Source organism: Gambusia affinis, linkage group LG20 (genome assembly GCF_019740435.1).
Source record: "Gambusia affinis linkage group LG20, SWU_Gaff_1.0, whole genome shotgun sequence".
Classification (NCBI taxonomy): domain Eukaryota; kingdom Metazoa; phylum Chordata; class Actinopteri; order Cyprinodontiformes; family Poeciliidae; genus Gambusia; species Gambusia affinis.
Window position 1 is genome coordinate 22,137,629 of NC_057887.1, and position 21,131 is coordinate 22,158,759.

Genomic DNA, 21,131 nt, shown 5'->3' on the forward strand with positions numbered 1-21,131 from the left:
AGGTGAGTCTCTTCCCAATGTAGAAAACAGTTCTCCATATTCCTGCACATTACATGTTGAATATTACACAAGACCTGTGTGTCTGTGCACTTCTACATGTAACTTTCATTTTTGTAACTTCAAAACTCAGTCCTCTATATACCTGCATCTTACATGATGAATATTACACAAGACCTGTTTGTTTGAACAGTAGTTAATACCATTTTAATGACTTCATTTAGAAAATAAGTTGGTCTTTGGAGACCAATAGTACCTCAGGAGGGTTGGTTAAAAAGGATCCCCATGCATCCACGTCACCAGCCTGATACGGTTCCTTTTTGGAAATCTGAAATGTAAAGAACACTCATTGAATGCGAGTTTGTTCCCAATGTAGAAAACAGTCCTTATTCAGGGACCTTACATTTTGAGTATTACACAGGACCTGCGTGTATAGGCGTTTCTACATGTCACTTTCATTCTTTCAAAACTATGTCCTCCTTATTCTGGCACCTTACATGATGAGTAATACACAGGACCTTTGTGTATGGGCGTTTTTACATGTAACTTTCATTCTTTTGTACTTGTAATTTCAAACCTCTGTCCTCCCTTTTAATGCAGCTTTACATATCAAGTTCTAGACAATACCTGTGTGTTTGAACAGTACTTAATAACATTTCAATGACTTAGTTTTAGAAAATATGTTGGTTGTTGGACACCAAAATTACCTCTGGAGGGTTGGTTGAACAGGATCTGCATGTTTCCACATCACCAGCCTGACACAATTCATCTTTAGAAATCTGAAATGTAAAGAACACTCATTGAATGCGAGTTTGTTCCCAATGTAGAAAGCAGTCCTCCTTATTCAGGGACCTTACATTTTGAGTATTACACAGGACCTGCGTGTATAGGCATTTCTACATGTCACTTTCATTCTTTCAAAACTATGTCCTCCTTATTCTGGCACCTTACATGATGAGTATTACACAGGACCTCTGTGTATGGCGGTTTCTACATGTAACTTTCATTCTTTTGTACTTGTAATTTCAAACCTCTGTCCTCCCTTTTAATGCAGCTTTACATATCAAGTTCTAGACAATACCTGTGTGTTTGAACAGTACTTAATATCATTTCAATTACTTAGTTTTAGAAAATATGTTGGTTGTTGGACACCAAAATTACCTCTGGAGGGTTGGTTGAACAGGATCCGCATGTTTCCACATCACCAGCCTGACACAATTCATCTTTGGAAATCTGAAATGTAAAGAACACTCATTGAATGCGAGTTTGTTCCCAATGTAGAAAACAGTCCTCCTTATTCAGGGACCTTACATTTTGAGTATTACACAGGACCTGCGTGTATTGGAGTTTCTACATGTCACTTTCATTCTTTCAAAACTATGTCCTCCTTATTCTGGCACCTTACATGATGAGTAATACACAGGACCTTTGTGTATGGGCGTTTTTACATGTAACTTTCATTCTTTTGTACTTGTAATTTCAAACCTCTGTCCTCCCTTTTAATGCAGCTTTACATATCAAGTTCTAGACAATACCTGTGTGTTTGAACAGTACTTAATAACATTTCAATGACTTAGTTTTAGAAAATATGTTGGTTGTTGGACACCAAAATTACCTCTGGAGGGTTGGTTGAACAGGATCTGCATGTTTCCACATCACCAGCCTGACACAATTCATCTTTGGAAATCTGAAATGTAAAGAACACTCATTGAATGCGAGTTTGTTCCCAATGTAGAAAACAGTCCTCCTTATTCAGGGACCTTACATTTTGAGTATTACACAGGACCTGCGTGTATTGGCGTTTCTACATGTCACTTTCATTCTTTCAAAACTATGTCCTCCTTATTCTGGCACCTTACATGATGAGTATTACACAGGACCTTTGTGTATGGGCGTTTTTACATGTAACTTTCATTCTTTTGTACTTGTAATTTCAAACCTCTGTCCTCCCTTTTAATGCAGCTTTACATATCAAGTTCTAGACAATACCTGTGTGTTTGAACAGTACTTAATAACATTTCAATGACTTAGTTTTAGAAAATATGTTGGTTGTTGGACACCAAAATTACCTCTGGAGGGTTGGTTGAACAGGATCAGCATGTTTCCACATCACCAGCCTGACACAATTTCTCTTTGGAAATCTGAAATGTAAAGAACACTCATTGAATGTGAGTTTGTTCCCAATGTAGAAAACAGTCCTCCTTATTCAGGGACCTTACATTTTTAGTACTACACAGGACCTGTGTGTATAGGCGTTTCTACATGTCACTTTCATTCGTCTGTATTTGTAATTTTAAAGCTATGTCCTCCTTATTCTGGCACCTTACATGATGAGTATTACACAGGACCTTTGTGTATGGGCGTTTATACATGTAACTTTCATTCTTTTGTACTTGTAATTTCAAACCTCTGTCCTCCCTTTTAATGCAGCTTTACATATCAAGTTCTAGACAATACCTGTGTGTTTGAACAGTACTTAATAACATTTCTATGACTTAGTTTTAGAAAATATGTTGGTCGTTGGACACCAAAATTACCTCTGGAGGGTTGGTTGAACAGGATCTGCATGTTTCCACATCACCAGCCTGACACAATTCATCTTTGGAAATCTGAAATGTAAAGAACACTCATTGAATGCGAGTTTGTTCCCAATGTAGAAAACAGTCCTCCTTATTCAGGGACCTTACATTTTGAGTATTACACAGGACCTGAGTGTATAGGCATTTCTACATGTCACTTTCATTCTTTCAAAACTATGTCCTCCTTATTCTGGCAACTTACATGATGAGTATTACACAGGACCTCTGTGTATGGGCGTTTCTACATGTAACTTTCATTCTTTTGTACTTGTAATTTCAAACCTCTGTCCTCCCTTTTAATGCAGCTTTACATATCAAGTACTAGACAATACCTGTGTGTTTGAACAGTACTTAATATCATTTCAATGACTTAGTTTTAGATAATATGTTGGTCGTTGGACACCAAAATTACCTCTGGAGGGTTGGTTGAACAGGATCCGCATGTTTCCACATCACCAGCCTGACACAATTCATCTTTGGAAATCTGAAATGAAGAGATGTATACTGAATGAGTCCATAGAAAAATAAAATCCACCTATTTAATGAACCTGTCCAGCTGATTGTTAAACAGACATTTTATGTATTGACACTGCAAAATATGTCTCCTGCTATAAAATGTTCATTAATATAAGGTCAAAATATATTAATTTACATATGACAGTTTCTAGCATTTTGGATAGCACTGAAAAAGTTGAAATAGTGGTCTGGTTAAGTCTTTCTCCAAAATCTGGTTTTTAGGCACTCTGCTAATCACTTCTTGTTTTCAACTATAATGAAACTCTGTACTACAACTTGACATTTCCTTCAAAAATATTTTCAATGCTAGTAGAATGACTTGTGATAGTATTTTCACACTTACTAGTACCCTTCTTCTCCATAGCCAGTCAGAATCACTACAATTATAAGTCATTTCTTCCCCTGGACCAATATCTTTGAGTGCAAACAAACAGAGATGACGTTCCATCCACCCTTGTAACTTTCATTTTGTTGTTTGTGTTCATCTCTTCATCATTTACCAGCCTCCCCAATGATCCATGTTCTCTGGCAGCATCAACACTAAAATATTAAGTATGCTATAAGAATAATTATACCATGCAAGGGAAATGATTTTGCATATTTGGTGTTTGCATGTCAGAAGAATATTCCTCCTCCAACTAAAACTACTTTTACTGATGAAGCTGAAAATGTTTACATCACTTTGATTAAATATAAAATAAAAAACAACATTAAAACAGTCACATACCAAAGCTGTTGTCCATTGAACTTGAAATCAAACATAAAAGCCTGGAGTGCATCATGGTAAATTTTCAATCGGTTTTCTTGTTCCTTCCTACTTATGACTTCCCCTCTGCACTCAATAAGGAAATCTCCTTTTGAAAGCACTGGCAGCTGAACACACCCCGACCTGCAGGTAAACATAATGAGTAAGGTTGAATAAACTTTAAACAATGCATATCTTTCAAATAGTAGCAAATGAGATTATTAAAATATTTTCAAAATCAGTTAATTGATCTAATTTGAGGTCTTTCTGTGTTACTTGAACATTTGTTTGTCAGCTGAGTGGTGCTTCTAAATGTCACTCATTCTTTTATACTTGGAATTTCAAAACACAGTCCTCTTTTATACATATATATATATATATATATATATATATATATATATATATATATATATATATATATATATATATATATATATATATGATCTATGCTAATGTGCAGTATAAAAATAGTTTAAAAGTCAAAAGCAAGACAAAAGTAAACAAAACAATCCTTTAATAAACTCTGGAATCCTGTACGTAAAAAGTCACAACTCACCTTTAAATGAATTGATGTATTTTACATCAAATCCTCTTTATCTTCACCCAAGGAGAATAATAGCTGGCATCATGTTTGGGATTTCTTTTGCTCTCTGAGACCTTGTTGCTGACATCTCCTGCAAAGATCAGAGTAATTTGTTGTTGAGTAACAACATGATGCTGTACATCAGGAGTGTCAAACTCCAGGCATCGAGGGCAGTGTACTGCAACTTTTAGATGTTCCTCTGGTCCAAAACACCTGAATTATATGACTGAATTAGCTTCTAAGGGCAGTCAAGTTGATGACCTGCTGATGACCACCTCATTTGATCCAGCCATGTGGCATCACAGACACATCTAAAAGTTATTGTATACAAGCCCTCAAGACCTTGAGTTTGACACCTCTGCTGTACACAATATGATTTGATTTTATTGTATGCGAAAAACCTGTACTGAAGTACACAGTATTACATAATTGACTTTCTATTGACAGGTTCTCAAAACCTTCAAATATTAAAACATTATCTTAATAGTAATGATTATTACAAAGGATAATTTGTGCCTGTGAAAGAATATCACTCACTGATGCACAGAAAATGTCCAAATACAGTTTTGTCTAATTCTGGAGTGAGCCACCTTCCCTTTAAACTCTGGTACACTGACTAAGATGGTTGGTGATAACTAGCTAAACTGAAGCAAATCAGATGCTTTGGTGCATCCAAACATCAAGTAACCTACAACATTCTTCAGAATTACAAATCAATATGTACTTAAATGTCTTAAGAGATTCTGTATGAGTCTTACCTCTTCTTCCACGCAAAAGAAGTTCAATTAATACTAATGGCTTGCACCTGGCCTTGATGGACTGTACCATGTTGATAGAATAGGAGGGGTACAACAAAAGGAGAAATCCATTTTGTTTCTGAAGCACACAAGGTCAGATTTTTTTTCAGAAACAAGAAAACAAATTTATTTGAGTTATATTTTGTAACTTTCATTCAATATTTCAAAGTTAAATAGTTTATCATACATCTTTCTTTAATTAGGAAACAACAGTAAGATGGTATCTCTCACCAGCAATGTTTAATCTTTTATCAGGAAGGTCACTTCTTTTAATCATTCCTGTTCAATCAATTATTTAAGTTTACTTCTATAGCACATTTCAACACATATATATATATATACACTAGATCACTTTATGATATAAAGTGTTCAAAACACTTTAAATCATAAAAACAAAACTGTTGTCTAATGGCAGACAACACCAGCAGAAAAATGTTGTCTTATGTACCTGCCTACAGACAAATTAGACTATAGACAATCTGCATGTATGCAGAGTAGTGACATTGAGATAATGACAAAATATCAATCTAAAGTTTTGTGCTAACAGTAACATAAGTAATCATAATATTTTTGGCACTTTAAATATTTTTAAATAAATGCTTTTTATATTTATATTTGTAATTCTGTATTACTCCATGAGTGGTTATCCCTTCTTTCAAATTCAAAAATACTTTATTGATCCTATAAAGGAAATTAAATTTAAAAATAGCTTGGGTCCTCTACCACAGGCCTTGGAGTGTGAGTGGTCTTCACAGTATATTAACAGTTCCCAAAGGTGTGCTTCTCTGTATCAAGAGGTCTGATGATGTATTGTTTGAGCCACTCTTCCAGTTTAGGGGTCATTACCCCAAGGGTTTCAGTGACCACAGGCACTACTGTTGCCCACACCTTCCACACTCATTTTAAACTTATGATTGGCATGCATTATAAATTCATCTAAAATATTTGTGCTGATTGTGCCGTAATGAATCCAAAACAAAGAGTTATCTTTTACATGATATGTGGACATAATTCTTCTCAGAAAAATATTTATTCCTTTTAAATCACCATGTTTAGCACCATGGTAAATCTCTACAGTTGCCAACTTTTGTAAACTTACACCACAACAATAAACACTGAACATCTTGGGTCTAGCCTGTAATATGTAATAATCTTCCACCACCACTAAGTCATAAAATAATGACCTAACATATGGACACCCAATCCCATGTAGAGCTAAATTTATTATTGTGGGCTAGACAGCCCAAAATAAGTCATCCACTTATGTGGATTGGCCTCTATTGCTACGGTACTAGGCACCTGCTTGTGTGCCACCATAAATACCACCTCTGTGCTGTGTTTCAGTCTAAGCCTTTTTGTCCATTGGTAGTATTGTTTGCTCGCTATTGTAAAAACACCCTGTTGTTATGATTATGCATCATAACAAAATAGCAAAGTATAAAAAATATTTACAAAAATCAGTCCAAATACACAGTATCCAAAACAAGAAGGAACTTTTGTCCAAACAAAAGCTATATTTCCCCCAGAAAGGCAGGAATGAAAGTTTAAAAAGTTAAATTCTCAATGAAAGAACAGGGCTACTCCAATGTGCTACAACATTGAGAGGCACAATTTTCCATTCATCATCAGCAGCATTTAAATTCTTATATCAGTGGACTGAGTTTCCTCCCTTTTCCATCTTATCATCCCAGCACGGTATTTGATAACTGAATAAGGAAATGCATAGCTGTTGATTGCTGGACCTTGTTTCTCTCATTGGACTTGCCTTACTTATTGTAGGTACAGTGGTTTGCAAAAGTATCCATAGCCCTTGAACTTTTCCATATTTTGTGACATTACAACCGCAAACATATTTTTGCAGAATTTTATGGGAAAGACAAACACAAAGTGGCATATAGTTGTGGAGTAGAAACAAAACTATACATGATTCAAAACATTTTCTGCAAATAAAAGCTGAAAAGTGCAGTGTACAAAATCTTCAGCCCCCTTTCCCTAAGTGCAACCAATTGCCTTCAGAAGTTGCCTGATGACTGCTAATGACTAAATAGTCCACCTGTGTGTAATCTAATCTCAGTATAAGTTAAACTCCCCTAAGACTGCCTCAAAGGTTAGTTAAGAGAATATTGGGAAGCAAACAGCATCACAAAGTCCAAGGGACACACCAGACAACTCAGGGACAAAGTTGTGGAGAAGCTTAAAGCAGGCTTAGGTTATAAACAGGTTCCACGAATCATCTGGAAATGGAAAGAGAATGGCACAGCTGTGAACCTACCAAGACAAGGCCATCCACCTAAACATAAAAAGTCCCATTTGCAATTTGAAGCCATGTTGGGATACAGCAAAAACAATAAGACAAAGAGACCAAAATTGAACTTTTGGCAAAAATGCAAAGCATTACTTATGGTGGAGAATGGACACTGCACATCACTCTGAACACACCTTCCCCACTGACAAACATTTATTTTCTTCAAATATTCTTAGAGTTGATTGTAAGATGGATTGAGCCAAATACAGGTCAATCTTGGAAGAAAACCTGCCGGAGTCTGCAAACGACTTGAGGCTGGGGCGGAGGTTCACTTTCCAGCAAGACAATGACCCTAAACATTAAGCCAGATCTACAATGGAACGGTTTAAAAAACATTCATGTTAGAGTGGCAAGGTCAAAGTCTAGACATAAATTCAACAGAGAATCTTTGGCAAGATCTGAAAACTGCTGTCAAGTCAAGTTTATTTGTATAGCACATTTCAGCTGGAAGGCAGTTGAAAGTGCTTTACATCAAAGAAACACAGAACTAAGAAGTCATACAAGTAACATACACTGTGTTCCAAATTATTATGTAACTGATATCTTCTCAGATTGTATTAAATGGTCAATGGAAATGATGGTCAGTATGATTGTCAAGTCAAGAACTACTACAGTATAAATAAAATTTTACTGAACAAAGCTCCCAAGGAGAACAGTATTTTTCAAAAAGAAACTCAAAATGCACTGTTCCAAATTAATATGCACAGCAGATTTTCTAAACATTTTATGGATTATAAAGAACTGCAAACAGTTCTCTGAACTAATCAATATTTGAATGTGCAGCATCACAAGTACTAAAATCAAAACCTAATTCAATCAAAAACCTCTTAATAGACTGAGTTACGTGTTCACATAGGACCCCTTCTTTGATATCACCATCACAATTCTTGCATTCATTGAACTTGTGAGCTTGTGGATAGTTTCTGCTTGAATTTCATTGCAGGATGTCAGAATACCTTCCCAGAGTTGCTGTTTTGATATCAACTGCATCCCACCCTTAGATCTTCTGTTTGAGGAAACTCCAAAGGTTCTCAGTAGGGTTGAGGTCAGAGATCAGAGGAGGATGGTTACCTCACCATGAGTTTTTCCCTTTCATGCCTATACACAGTGGCCTTGCAGCATAAGATGATGCATTGTCATGCATGGAGATGATTTTGGTATGGAAGGTATGGCTCTTCTTTCTGAACCATGAAAGAAAGTGATCAGTCAGAAAGTCCATATACTTTGCTGAGGTCATTTTCAAGCCTTCAGGGACTCTGAAGGGGCTGACCAGCTCTCTCCACATGATTTCAGCCTCCACTACCTCCTTGTTGATGTCACAGCTGTTTTGGAATTTGGTGGCCAACCAAAATCAATCCACAACATCTAAAATCTGGACTAACCAGGGTTGCACATCAGTCATCAGTGAACTAATCTGTTTGAAAATCAATCTTCATGTACAGTTGGGCCCACTGCGACCAGTTCTGCTTGTGAGCTCTGGTTAGGAGCTGCCAAATAGTAGGTTCATGCACTGCAAGCCTCTGGAGGACCCTTCACCTTGTGGTTCCAGCTTCAAGTAACTGCTTGCTGCTATGCAAGGGCATTTTAACAGCTGCTCTCTTAATTTGATGAATTTGTCTAATAGAAACCTTCCTCATTCTGCCTTTATCTATACAAACCCATCTTTGTTCTAAATCAGCCACAAATCTCTTCACAGTACAATAATGCTTCAGTTTCAGTTAAAATATTTGATGTTTTCATATCTTGTCATATAGCACTACACTATCTGATGATTTTGGTCAGCAAAGAGATCCTTTCTTTCCCATATTGCTTGAAAGCTGTGGCCTGCTTAATAATGTGGAACATCCTTCTTAAGTAGATTTCCTTTAATTAAGCTCACCAGACAAACTAATCCGAAATTAATTATAGTGATTAAAAGAGCCCTGACACACAATACCATCTATAAATTTAATAGCACAACAAAAATGTAATCTTTATAACAGTTAAATCCAATTTGCATAATAATTTAGAACATGGTGTGCATTCACCTTAAGAAAGAAAAACAAAGAAATTAAATTCAAAGTAAAATCAAAATTAAAATCATATACATCAAATATAATGATACATGTACCTTTGATTAAGATTCAGAAACAATTGTAAATAGTTGTGTTTTTGCCTTGATTTAAAGGAATTCATTGTTTCAGCTGTTTTCAAGCTTTATTCAAGATTTGTGGTGCATTGAAGCTAAATTCTGCTTCAAAATGCTTGGTTCTGGTTCTATGGATGCAGAGCAAGCCAGAATCAACAAATGTTAGCAGTGGAGTGTATAAATAGTTTGGTGAAAAATGGCTCTCTTATGGTTTATATTTCTTTTAATCCATGCACTTATGTCACACATTTATTAGTCATAATATTTTAAATAAACAATATTTGACCAAAATATATATTCATTTCTGTATCTTATAGCACAGAGTAATCATATTGCCAACTCATCCCCAGTGTAAATTGCAAGACGTGAATTAGAAGGACACTGTAATAATTAGCAGGACCTTCCGGTAAACAACCAATCAGATTAAGACCTTGTGTGAATATTCATGAGGTCCTGCTATTACACAAACCTGCCATAGGGGGCACTGTGGTGATACACAGATTATACACAAAATCAGGTTTATGTGTATTAAGCGGACATCTCGTTTTTTTTGCATTTTTGGGGTTAATAGACCAATAGAAACCTTTCTACGTTTTTAGATTTTTCTCTGTTTTAGCAGGACACCGCTCCTGTCCTGCTAATTCAAAATGTCCTTCTAGTGTGGTGTGTATTCTGACGAAATGTCCTGCTAAATCACATATACCAACGCACACACACACACACACACACACACACACACACAGAGCCAACAGGTGGCAGGCCTTGCTCAGCGCAGCAGGAAAGCTGCAAAGGTTAAACACACTGCCCACTCTTCCTCTGCCGTTCTCCCAGGGGAACATAAGAGAAAGTCAGAAGAGATAAAATAGAAAAAAAACAACTTTTTCCCTTGAATTATCAACAGTAAACAAGATATTTGAAAAATGTTTCCTATATGCTGTAAATCTGATGCTTACTGATAACTTTCTCCTGATTAAAGAGAATTATAATTTCTGTTTCTTACTAGCTGCAGGTGTGAACTTCCTTAGCCATAAAATTACACAGATTGGAATTATGAAAATAAATTAGCTTAATAGAAACATACCAATTTGAAGAAAAACTTATTTTTGCACTAGGATGTTTCTTTTGTTGTTCTTTCCTGATTGTATTGAAAATGGTGCAGAACTGCAATGGAAACATTTTCACATCATGAGTCATGTGATCAACAACTGGATGTTACTACTGGCAGAAACAACAAAGAAGATGACAGGAAGTTGTAGAATGATGATGTTTTTAATGAGTTATTGTGTAAGTTAACCTATTAACTTGTTGGTTTTAATTATGTTTTCTTATTTAATGGAAACACCACAATTGTGAAATATTGTTTATTCAATATGAGGAACGTTTTTCACACAGTGGGAAACTGGAAACACAAAAATTTTCAATGTTTTTGCAAATTTCTATTAATATACAAAAACATTATCAGTAAAAGTTAAAATCTACAAAAAAGAAGAATTATCTAAAAGTGTCTGAAGTATTTGTAGTGATTATTAACTAAAATAGCAATAAAATATTAAGTCAGTCAATAATAAGAAACAAAGGTGACGCAGTCACTGTAAATGAAGGTTTTATTCATTCAAAACAATCTAAATTTGACCTGTTTAGCTGCTAATATCAGGTCTTCACATATAGAAAACCTTTTTACCTTAACTTTCTGTAAGGCTGATTACTTTTCTATGTCCAGTATGTTTCAAACAAACCAAAGCTGGAAAGTCAAAGAAGTAAAACAAAACAACTTTCCAGCAGGTTGTTGTGGTTTCTCTGATATTCTCAGATCATCTTTGGTGAGTTTCCGTTTATCGTTTCACCCCCACACCTGCAAACATCCGATGAAAAGGAGCAAAATTACCAGAAATCCCTAAACTATGTTTCTGCTGTGGAAACCTGAGGAACAGCTGAACTCATGGAAAACAAATCCCATTAAAACAGCTTCGTGTTTCCTGACAATCAAGAAAATGAGTCTTCATCTTGCAGTGACAACTTTCACACTGAAGAGTGTTATCAGTGCTTATATGTGAAAAAAACATCAGATCTTCTTCCTCCTCCCCACCACTCTTCCTCCTCTCCACTGCTCTTCCTCCTCCCCACCATTCTTCCTCCTCTCCACTGCTCTTCTTCCTCCTCCCCACTGCTCTTCCTCCTCTCCACTGTTCTTCTTCCTCCTCTCCACTGCTCTTCCTCCTCCCCACTGCTCTTCTTCTTCCTCCCCACCACTCTTCTTCCTCCCCACCACTCTTCCTCCTCCACACTGCTCTTCTTCTTCCTCCCCCTCCATCAGCCTGTCCCTCTCTGTATCCAGCAGCCTGGCTGCTTCCAGCCTGTCTGGTGCCAAGACTCAGATTTCAGAATTTCCTTCTACAAGCCACATTTAGAGCAGCCAGTGTACTTTGTATAAAGTGTCTCTGCTCGCGCACGTGTTGCTGTTTGAGGAGCCAGTTTGTGCAACTTTCGACCTCTCCTGCTGCCACCGCTGCGTTCTCTCCATCCCTGCTCAGCTCTCTGTCTTCCCCCATCCGTCTCCCTGTTTGAACAAAACCTGCTGTTGATGCCATCAGCTGCTATTAACTGTAATTAGACAAGCATTCAAATAAAGCTGGGATTTATGAGCTTTCTGCAGTTCTCAGTGAGGTGAAGATTGAGTTACAGAAAAACACGCCACAGCATCATGCTGCCATCACCATGTTTTATTATTGTGATTGTGTGATGAAGTTAGAATTGGTTACATTTACTCAGATAAATTTTAAGAGTATATATAATTTTACTTTGACTGGAGTCATTTTATTATGAAGTGTTTTTTAGTCTTCAGTAAAATAATCTGGATTTTCTTCCCACTGTGAGTAACTTTACTGAATGTTTGTTTGTTTTAACCAAAACTTCTCCAGTTTTTGCAGTTTTTCCTAAAATTTCATTGAAAAAAAATTAACTTTGCCTGATTCCTATTTAATATAAATATTTTCATTTTGATTTTTAAAATATAAAAATGTCCATATAAAAGTATTTTAATCCACTCGTCATTTTTAAATACGTTTTGATCAATTCCTCAACAACTTGTCGTCTTTTCACCAAATACTTTTTTGCTCCTACTTAAGTAATTTTTTTTTTCCACTTTTACGTGAGTAAAAATATAGTTTCATCTGCACAAGGCCTGTAGGAAAATGCAAATGGAGCTTTTTCTGTCTGTGCCATTCGTCCACAAAGCCAAACTAACAGATTCTCCAACCTCAGCTGAGGAGGCTGAAAAGCCGTTTGTATTCTCAGATTAAATTCGTCATAAATGCAGCTGATCCAGATCCTCTGCCTCTCCTCTGCTCTGCAGCGTTCGGTTTTTATACTCCTCTAAACTGAAGCGAACGTCCAGAAAAGAGAAAACCAACTAGAACCCAGAGTTCCTTTAGATCAAGGCTGAAACCTCATTTGTTTACCGTTGGCTTTGTATAATAATAAGTGGAACATCATAAACATTTGTTTGTCTTTCAACCTGTCATTGTTTTCCATTTGTTTGCCTCTGTAATGTTTTCCTTGTTGTTTTATTTTCCTTCTAACCATGTAAAGCTCTTTAAATTGCCCAGTTGCTGAAAATGTGCTATAAAACTAAAGTGCTTCTCCTGCCTGTAACTCTGTTTTTACTGATTAGACGACTCCTAGTTACATTTAGTTGCACTGGATTTTATTTAAATAAAGTATTTGAGTAAAGTAAATGTAGCTTCTTCCCTCTTGTTCAGGTTTTAATACTTCTGCAAGCCATTTTATAGGCTGAATGCAGAATGAAATCACTTTTCATTCATGCACACCAGACAGTAAACACACTTCCATCTTGTTGGGAGTTAAAGGCCTTTCCTGTTGTTTAGTAGATTGTAGCATTATGGATATTTAGAGAAATAATAAAAGTCTTTTTTTCTTCTTCTACTTATATTTTGGTCTCGGTTGTTTTGCCATTTATTAAAATTTAACATTAAAGGTATTGTTTTAAGATTGAAGTAAAGAATTATGTCATAACAAATGCATTGACCCTAAAACCAAAGTTACATTTTCCATCTTGCTGACATTTTCTTTCCGTTTTCTGTGCACCGGACATACAGGTTTACCAACATCTCCAGCAAATAAGCTTCGATTTAGTTCGTTTTTTCCTATCTCAAGCCTCAGACAAAGAGCTGCTGACTGTCTAGACTCGGTGGGCATGTTTTTGTTTACATGTGAGTCACTGACTGTGGGACCGAACTTTTCTTTTTGGTAAATTAAGCTGATAAAAGTAATAAAACAGATGCTCTGTGGATGGTGTTTGCAACATGGGGGTGTTGAGTGTTTGTGGGAGTATTTGATGTGGGAGTCATCAAGGACCCAGGAGGGAGTCTGGCTCTTGGGAGACTCGGGTTTTACCAGAGAAAACTGCTTCCTGTTTTCCAGCACTTTTAAAATGGAAGAGATGTGTGTGTGTGTGTGTGTGTGTGTGTGTGTGTGTGTGTGTGTGTGTGCAGCAAATTTCAGTTTGAGACGTTTGGGTGATTGCTTCAGTTTGACATTTCCCATCTCTGGTCTCTAGTTTTCAGTAGAAACGTGTAAACCCCAGAGCTGCTGTCGCTGTTTCTAATTCACCGTCACTTTGAGTAAATCTAAAAATTATTTAAATGTTCAGTTTCTCCATCACTCAGTTACACACAGATTTTTTTATTAAATGTGTTAATAAAAAACACAATAAGATTGAATAACTACATCAGACCAATAAAATATATTTTAGTACACAAATGTGCACTTAAAAAATCTGATTAATCTGATTAAAGGTACTTTTAATCTGAAAAATGAGCCTCATGGGGAGCCATACTTTCATTTGTTCAAGATGACTGTAACCATGTTGGTTTATCTGATAAACGTGTTCCACATGCGTCTAAACATAAGGAAAGGGAGCACGTTTTTGTGAAACATCAAACAGAGTCATGTCTATAAATTATGTGCAGCTTTTAATGCACCGCCATTTTCTTTTTTGGGGTTAAGGGCTGTAAAATCTGCAATCCGCAACGTTAGTCTCTTTTCTCTTCTTACCCACTGACCATTTGACCCTTTTGGGTTGAAAGTTCAGCGCTTCCTGGTTAAACAATTACTAAGTGACTTAATCAGAAAATAGGTCAGACTGCCATGCAGTTGGAGCCACTTTAAGCTTTTAATCTATAATGCAGGTGAATCTTCATCGGCGCTGACAAAGCGACTGCATAACATAGAATGAGGATAATTGCTGCTGGATGAAATATCATCTCACATAATAAATCGTCCCAGAAGTTACTGAACTACAATGCTCTTGTTTTGAGACCATTTTCAAGTAACATGTTGATAATGACATAATAATGCAAGTACATTCCCTCAAAGATTAATAAATATACATTTTTAACAAACCTTTTATATTAAATAAACTAAAATGATAAATAAAATGAACGTCTTTGTAAACAAAGTTGTCCTTCATAACAGGAGCAGCTGAGACAAACACACCGCACTAAAAAGCCATGTGTCATCCAGTCTTTGGTCACTGAGTCCAAATTTCGTACCATAAACAAGCGAAAACATTTGTGTAAACATGCAAATGTAAGCTGGCGGGATAATAAAAATCCTTGAATCCTTATTGATTTAGTATGGACGTATCTCTTGCTGAAAAGTTACTTGTAATGTAAATTTGTCTTATTTTAAGTGTACAAAGATATTTGCACTAGGATTAGACCAAAAACTCTTGGTAATTTGTTTGTTTTTAGCAAAAAAAACTTTTTAAACTGTTTTTTCAAAGGCCTAACACTGTTGTAATAATCTATCATAACTAAGTATCTTCATTTTGTTTTACTGTGCAGGGCTTTTATTATCACCAATAGTCTATATTTCTCTATTTCTGTGCGGCATGTCTTTTGGTAAATGATACGCCACCCTCACGTGTGCGATATAACATCTCTTTGAAATGGCAGATGTACACACTCCTGGTTACACACAGCCTAATGTCGTCAGAGCGATGGGGCACCGCCGTGCGTCTGTTCCATCTCAGGCATATAACAATAAGCCCAGGGCTGCATTCCAGTGGGCTTTCTCTTTGAAATGGGATACCGGCAAACGCATTACAAATATATCTCCTGTTTTATCTTCCGGGCCAGGCCCATGGAAAAATTATTCCAAATACCTGCCGCGCTTTATCTGGAACCCTGGAATAGGTTAGGCCCAGCCGGGAACACGAGGATGTCTAAAATAAGGCCTCTATTACGGGATGGAGTGGAGATGGATGGGACGGAGCGGGAAGGGACGGGGACTGTGGGGGTATTTTAGGTGTATCCGCCCCTGTGAAAAAGGGCTTGTTGCGGGGGCTTTAAAGTCTACAATGTAGGCCGATGTCAGCTGTTGCACGAACTTCATGTGATGGGGGAGGGTTTGAGCGCAGACGGACTCTTCTGTGTCTCATACGTCCGTTGCTGAGTGGCGGTATAAATAACATTTTTCCTACAGATGTTCTCACCTTGACAAATCTGCTTGTGGCATGTGGCGTGACGGCCCAAACTAATGCCTTTATTTACGCGCTTCGACCTCCGCCTGCTCATGTTCAAAGTGCTGCGATGTCAAGATCCGACGTTGGTCTGATTGATCGTGTCACTTGTTTAGAGGAAAACGGTAAAACTATCTGTTTAAGTTTGAGAATAATCAGATAAGATTCTGCAAACTGATTTGTTGAAGGTGATTAATTCTTCCCTGAACGTTAGGATGGGTCTACGGGAGACACAGAACATCTTCGTTAAGTTTTTTATACAAAATGATTTTTAGACGATGAGATTTCAGTCTGCTCAGTTCTGCCTGTGTTGACCTGTTTTAGGGCTTCCTTTGCTTGAAATCCAAATAATCTGCCGCTGGCCACGGCTCTGAACTCAACGGTTACACACACACATGAAAATGGCTGCAAAAGGACCCAAAATTATACAACCATACGTCTTTGAAAAGAAGAAGTGGAGCCTTCTGCACAACCAACAACAATGCAGCCAGTTCTTTCTAAATAATAAGTCAACAAAGCATTTTGTCTTTTCCAGCAGCCATTGTAAAGCGCATACAGCTGTAAAACCAGCTGGACAAACACGCTGGAGCGCCGCTGGGGTTGCTAGGTAACGGGCAGGTTTCTGAAGCGACTCATTTTCCAGACACCCAAAAACCTGAACCTACTGCCAAAAAACAGCTGAGTGATTTATATAAGTGCTTGAAATGGGAGCAGTAGAAACCCAAAAGAAAATACAAAAATGTGCAAAATGTTAATTTAGCTTAATAGGTCCCCTTTAATGCACACAGAAAATGTATTTTCAAGAATGTCCACAAGAGTAAGGTACGTTTATGTTCTTTATGTGCATTTCCATAAATATTAAGCGTTGGTTCTATATTTTAGCAAGAGGTAAAACTAGAGGGAGAAACGAGTTCAGATGGAGTGAAGAGGGGTGAGACGAACTGGACCGGGAGGTGCTGAAAACGCCTCCTTGAGGAATTCATTTATCTCAATGGTTCTCTTTGGTGAGACCCAACACGGAGTCTGTCATCGTCGCCTGTGGAGCCTCGCTGACATTTCCTTCATCAGTCCAACGCGTCTGAGCACTTCAGGCCAGACTCGCCCAAGAAACACTTGTCATCTACATAGTTCCCATAGCAGGTTGGAGTAGGGCGCCGTGGAATCAGCAAAGCAGCGGTGCCAAGAATCTGCTGGAAAGACGTGAATGTGATTGTTTCACAGGGGAAAGATGATCTTATTGAGCAAACCTCTGACTTGTTTAGGATGACAGTTACAACTGGATCATGGAAACCTGACAAATCAGAATCATTTATCACTGAAGCATCATGGGTATTCCTCACTGGTGGCAGTTTTACTCTTTGTTCTTTGCCCCGTCCCTCTCTGAAGACAGTCAGCTCTGGGTTACGTATATCTGAGCGGTCAAAGTGATGCTGTGTCCTTCATGACGGGGCGGGGGGGTTTTCCCACTGGGCCGAGTCAATAAAATGCATGTGTGGAACCATTTTTGAAGTAATGGTGAACCGTCTTGCAGACGTTACCAATGCTTGGATATACATTCATGATGTGTGTGGTACTTTTAGCATTCAGTCATTTTTTTCCCAATTCAAATGCTGCTGACTCAGAACTTTATCTTTAGCTGTTTTCTTCTGGGAAAACAAAATTTGTGTCTTTATGTCTCGTGGAAACTACTCCCACCTCAGTGATTCTGTTTTTAGCCGGGTTTCTTTCCAATGTGAAGCCACAGACACTGCTGCTGCTGCTGCTGCTGCCTTTATCTCCATGTCGCTTGTTGTGTGTTTTTATTTATTTACTTGTTTTTGTAGAGGATACTCCTGGCATAGTGTTTTTGTTTTTACAGTTCACTAGATTTGGTTCGATTGGGGACAAAAATTACAACATTTGTTCCATTTTCAGCTGCTGTTGTTCACTTTCACACTGCGCTGAGTCCAACAAACCGTCATTTGAAAAACCTGTTCCCCTCCTCGCCTGTGGGGGCGCTACACCAAGAACCACTGAAGGGAGCAACGCAGCTTCCTTCCTGACAGAATGTAAACAAATATGGAGTGGCATCAGATTTTAGCGATTGTATGATTTCTCTTTTATGTTTGGCTGAAGACTATGAGTTACTTCCCCCGCTAGTCCTAGGTAACATATTTGTTTTGGTTATATTTACCCAGAATGCCCTGCGTTGTAGTCCACCTCCTGCTATTGCGCGGTCTCAGGTCTGCTTGGAATAATGATATGACTTGCAATACGCTGCAAAAACACAAAACCCTACTAAGTATTTTTGTCTGATTGCATTTCAGATAAAACCAAACTAACTTTAAAGTAACATTTCAGCAGGATTCAGTAGCTTGATGGAAATTAATAAATTGTAAATATTGATTTAAAAATGTTAAAGTTTCACTCCCAGATTATATCGCATATCGCATGTCAAAATGTTTTGTTATAAATCAAATAATCTGCCAGTAAAACTAGAACTGGGTTGCTAGGTAACGGGCTGGGCTTCGCTGGGGTTGCTAGGTAACAGCGCCAGTAGTTTTTTTCCATCAATATTAAGGAGTTATGGATTTAAAACAAGCTCCTATATCTTGCTGAAAAGCTACTTGTATTGATATTTGCTCTAGAAACGAGACCTGAAATACTTTAGGTTTTGTATTTTTGCAGAGTAAATAAACAAACTGTTTGGGCCTTTGTGGTTTACAGAAAACATGGAACCCAGACAATGAGTGACACTGCAGTAATACATCCTTTAGATCCTGTTCAAAATGTTTGTTTTAATATCTTCATTTAAAGTCATTTTTATACATCCGTTGGCTTTAATGCAGAGAAGCAGAGTTGTGTTTTTTTTAAGTTGGCTTCTTTCCCAGAAGCAACACTGTGTCCAATCTAAACAGGAAAATAAAAAGTGACATAAAAAGGGTCTTCCCTCTTTAATGCCACAGTGCTGAGGGACCAGATGCGACTCCTTTCACCCATCTCTTGTGCTTCTCTCTCCGTGATCTGTCCTCCAGCGCCGACTCTGCCAAGATGACGCAGCCCATGCGAGGGGACCAGGTCCACCAGCCGGCTTCGGCCCGCAAGTCGGCCAGCCTGTCCTCGCCAAGCGCAGCTCGCCGGCTCTACCGCAACTTGTCTGGAAAGTTTCGCGTGGGCACCAACCCCCCCGCTCTGGAGGACAGCGTGGTGTCAGCGCGGGGAGGAGACAAGGAGAAGCTGCGCAAAACCACCGTCGTAAGTCCAGGATGGGAGCAGGAGGAAGAAAATAACCGGAGCAGGAGGATTGAAATGGTCGAAAGCTTTTGAGCCACCTGCCTGTCGAATGTCATGAAGAGAAAATCACACTGCAAAAACACAAAACCCAGTTTCCAGTGCAATTAACCATCTTAGTAAACTTTAAATAAGACAGAAACTAACTTTACAAGAAACTTTTCAACCAAATATGAGTTTGTTTCAAGCCTATGATTCCTTAATATTGATGAAAAAATTCTAGTTACACAAAGATTATTTTACTTAAAACATTTTACTATTTTATATGTCACATAATCAGCCAGTGAAACTAGAATATTTTTATCAGTATTTACAAATCATTAATTTAAAACAAGCTCTTCAAATAATAACTTTAAAGTAACTTTTCAGTAAGATACAGGAGCTCTTTTTAAATGAATATGTTGTAGATACTGTGCTACTTTCACTGGCAGATTATTTCACTTATGGGGAAAATATTTTATTATAAGTGAATTTATCAGCTAATGGAACTAGAACATTTTTAATATTAAGAAATTATTACCAAAAACAAATGTATTTATTTGTCTTTCTGAAAAGTTACTCATAAGTTAGTTTTGTCTAATTTCAAGCTAAAATTTTTGCAGTTGAAATTAAACCAAAGATTCTTAGTAAGACATTGTTTTTTGCAGTGTATATGTTTGTTTTAAGCCAACAATTTCTTAATAATGATTAAAAAAAGATGTTCTAGGTCCACTGGCAGATTATTTCACTTTTAATGTGAGGAAAATGTTTTGTTATAAGTAAAATAATTAGTTAAGATTATTGTCCGTAATAAATATTGATGTTAATTGTTTCTACGCTGCAGCAGTCAGACACATTTAATACACCTTCATCTAACTGTTTGACCTTTTTATTTTTTATTTTCTCTTATACATGTGTACTTATATAGTTTATATTTATACGGTAACACTTTATCTGAAGGGGTGTGAATAGGACTAACATCACACCTGTCACAAACATGAAGGAGTTTTTATAAAGCTTAATGGCTGTTTTCATAAAGTGTCATTTGGTAAATAATGACACTTTTAATAGAAATTTACACTAAAAGTTGCATTAAAAGCATCAACTTTACATTATTTGCTAAATAATGACACTTTTAATGCAAAGTTCTGTTAGAATTTGCATTAAAAGTCCATTAAAAGTGTCCTCTTCTTCTGTGTGTCAGTTCCAGAGCAACGAAGCTTTGTTTGAGGCAGTGGAGCACCAGGAACTGGACCTGGTCCAGCTGCTTCTGTCCCAGTACAGCCTGGAGGAGCTGGACCTCAACACGCCAAACAGCGAAGGCCTCCTTCCTCTCGACATCGCCATCATGACCAACAACGTGCCGATGGCTAAGCTTCTGCTGCGGGCCGGTGCCAAGGAGAGCCCTCACTGTGAGTCGCTACCAACTCGTCTCTGCAGCCGCGTTTCCAGCACAAGAAGTACCAATTCACAACGGCGGTGTTTCCACTGAACAAGAAACGGCAATAAAATCAAAAAAAGTTTGTTCATACAAAGTGTCACGTGTCAAACTCGAGGCCCGAGGGCCAAATCTGGCCCACCTCAGCTTTTTATGTGGCTCCAGATGCCAAATATCTTCAATCAGTTCAGACAAAATCTACTGAGAGCTGCATTTTTTCCTTGTTAGTTATAAAATTTGAATTTATTATTTT

The 21,131-nt window shown here is 37.5% G+C and overlaps 1 protein-coding gene and 1 long non-coding RNA gene across 8 annotated transcripts in view; one reads left to right on the forward strand and one right to left on the reverse strand.

Annotated features, from left to right (window-relative positions):
• LOC122823636 overlaps positions 1-3,951 on the reverse strand; it is a 4,052-nt gene extending 101 nt beyond the window's left edge. The window contains exons 1-3 of the long non-coding RNA XR_006369367.1: positions 3,820-3,951; positions 2,989-3,060; positions 254-325 (exon numbers count right to left, since the gene is read on the reverse strand). This is a non-coding gene — a long non-coding RNA (uncharacterized LOC122823636). The remainder of the gene's footprint in view (positions 1-253; positions 326-2,988; positions 3,061-3,819) is intronic.
• The window catches only part of LOC122823632 (ankyrin repeat and fibronectin type-III domain-containing protein 1), a 182,942-nt gene that overhangs the window by 137,067 nt on the left and 24,744 nt on the right, over positions 1-21,131 (forward strand). For all 7 annotated transcript variants that reach the window (XM_044103453.1, XM_044103451.1, XM_044103452.1 and 4 more), the window contains 2 exons: positions 19,206-19,425; positions 20,645-20,852. In XM_044103453.1, the coding sequence (XP_043959388.1) occupies positions 19,206-19,425; positions 20,645-20,852 (428 nt within the window). The remainder of the gene's footprint in view (positions 1-19,205; positions 19,426-20,644; positions 20,853-21,131) is intronic.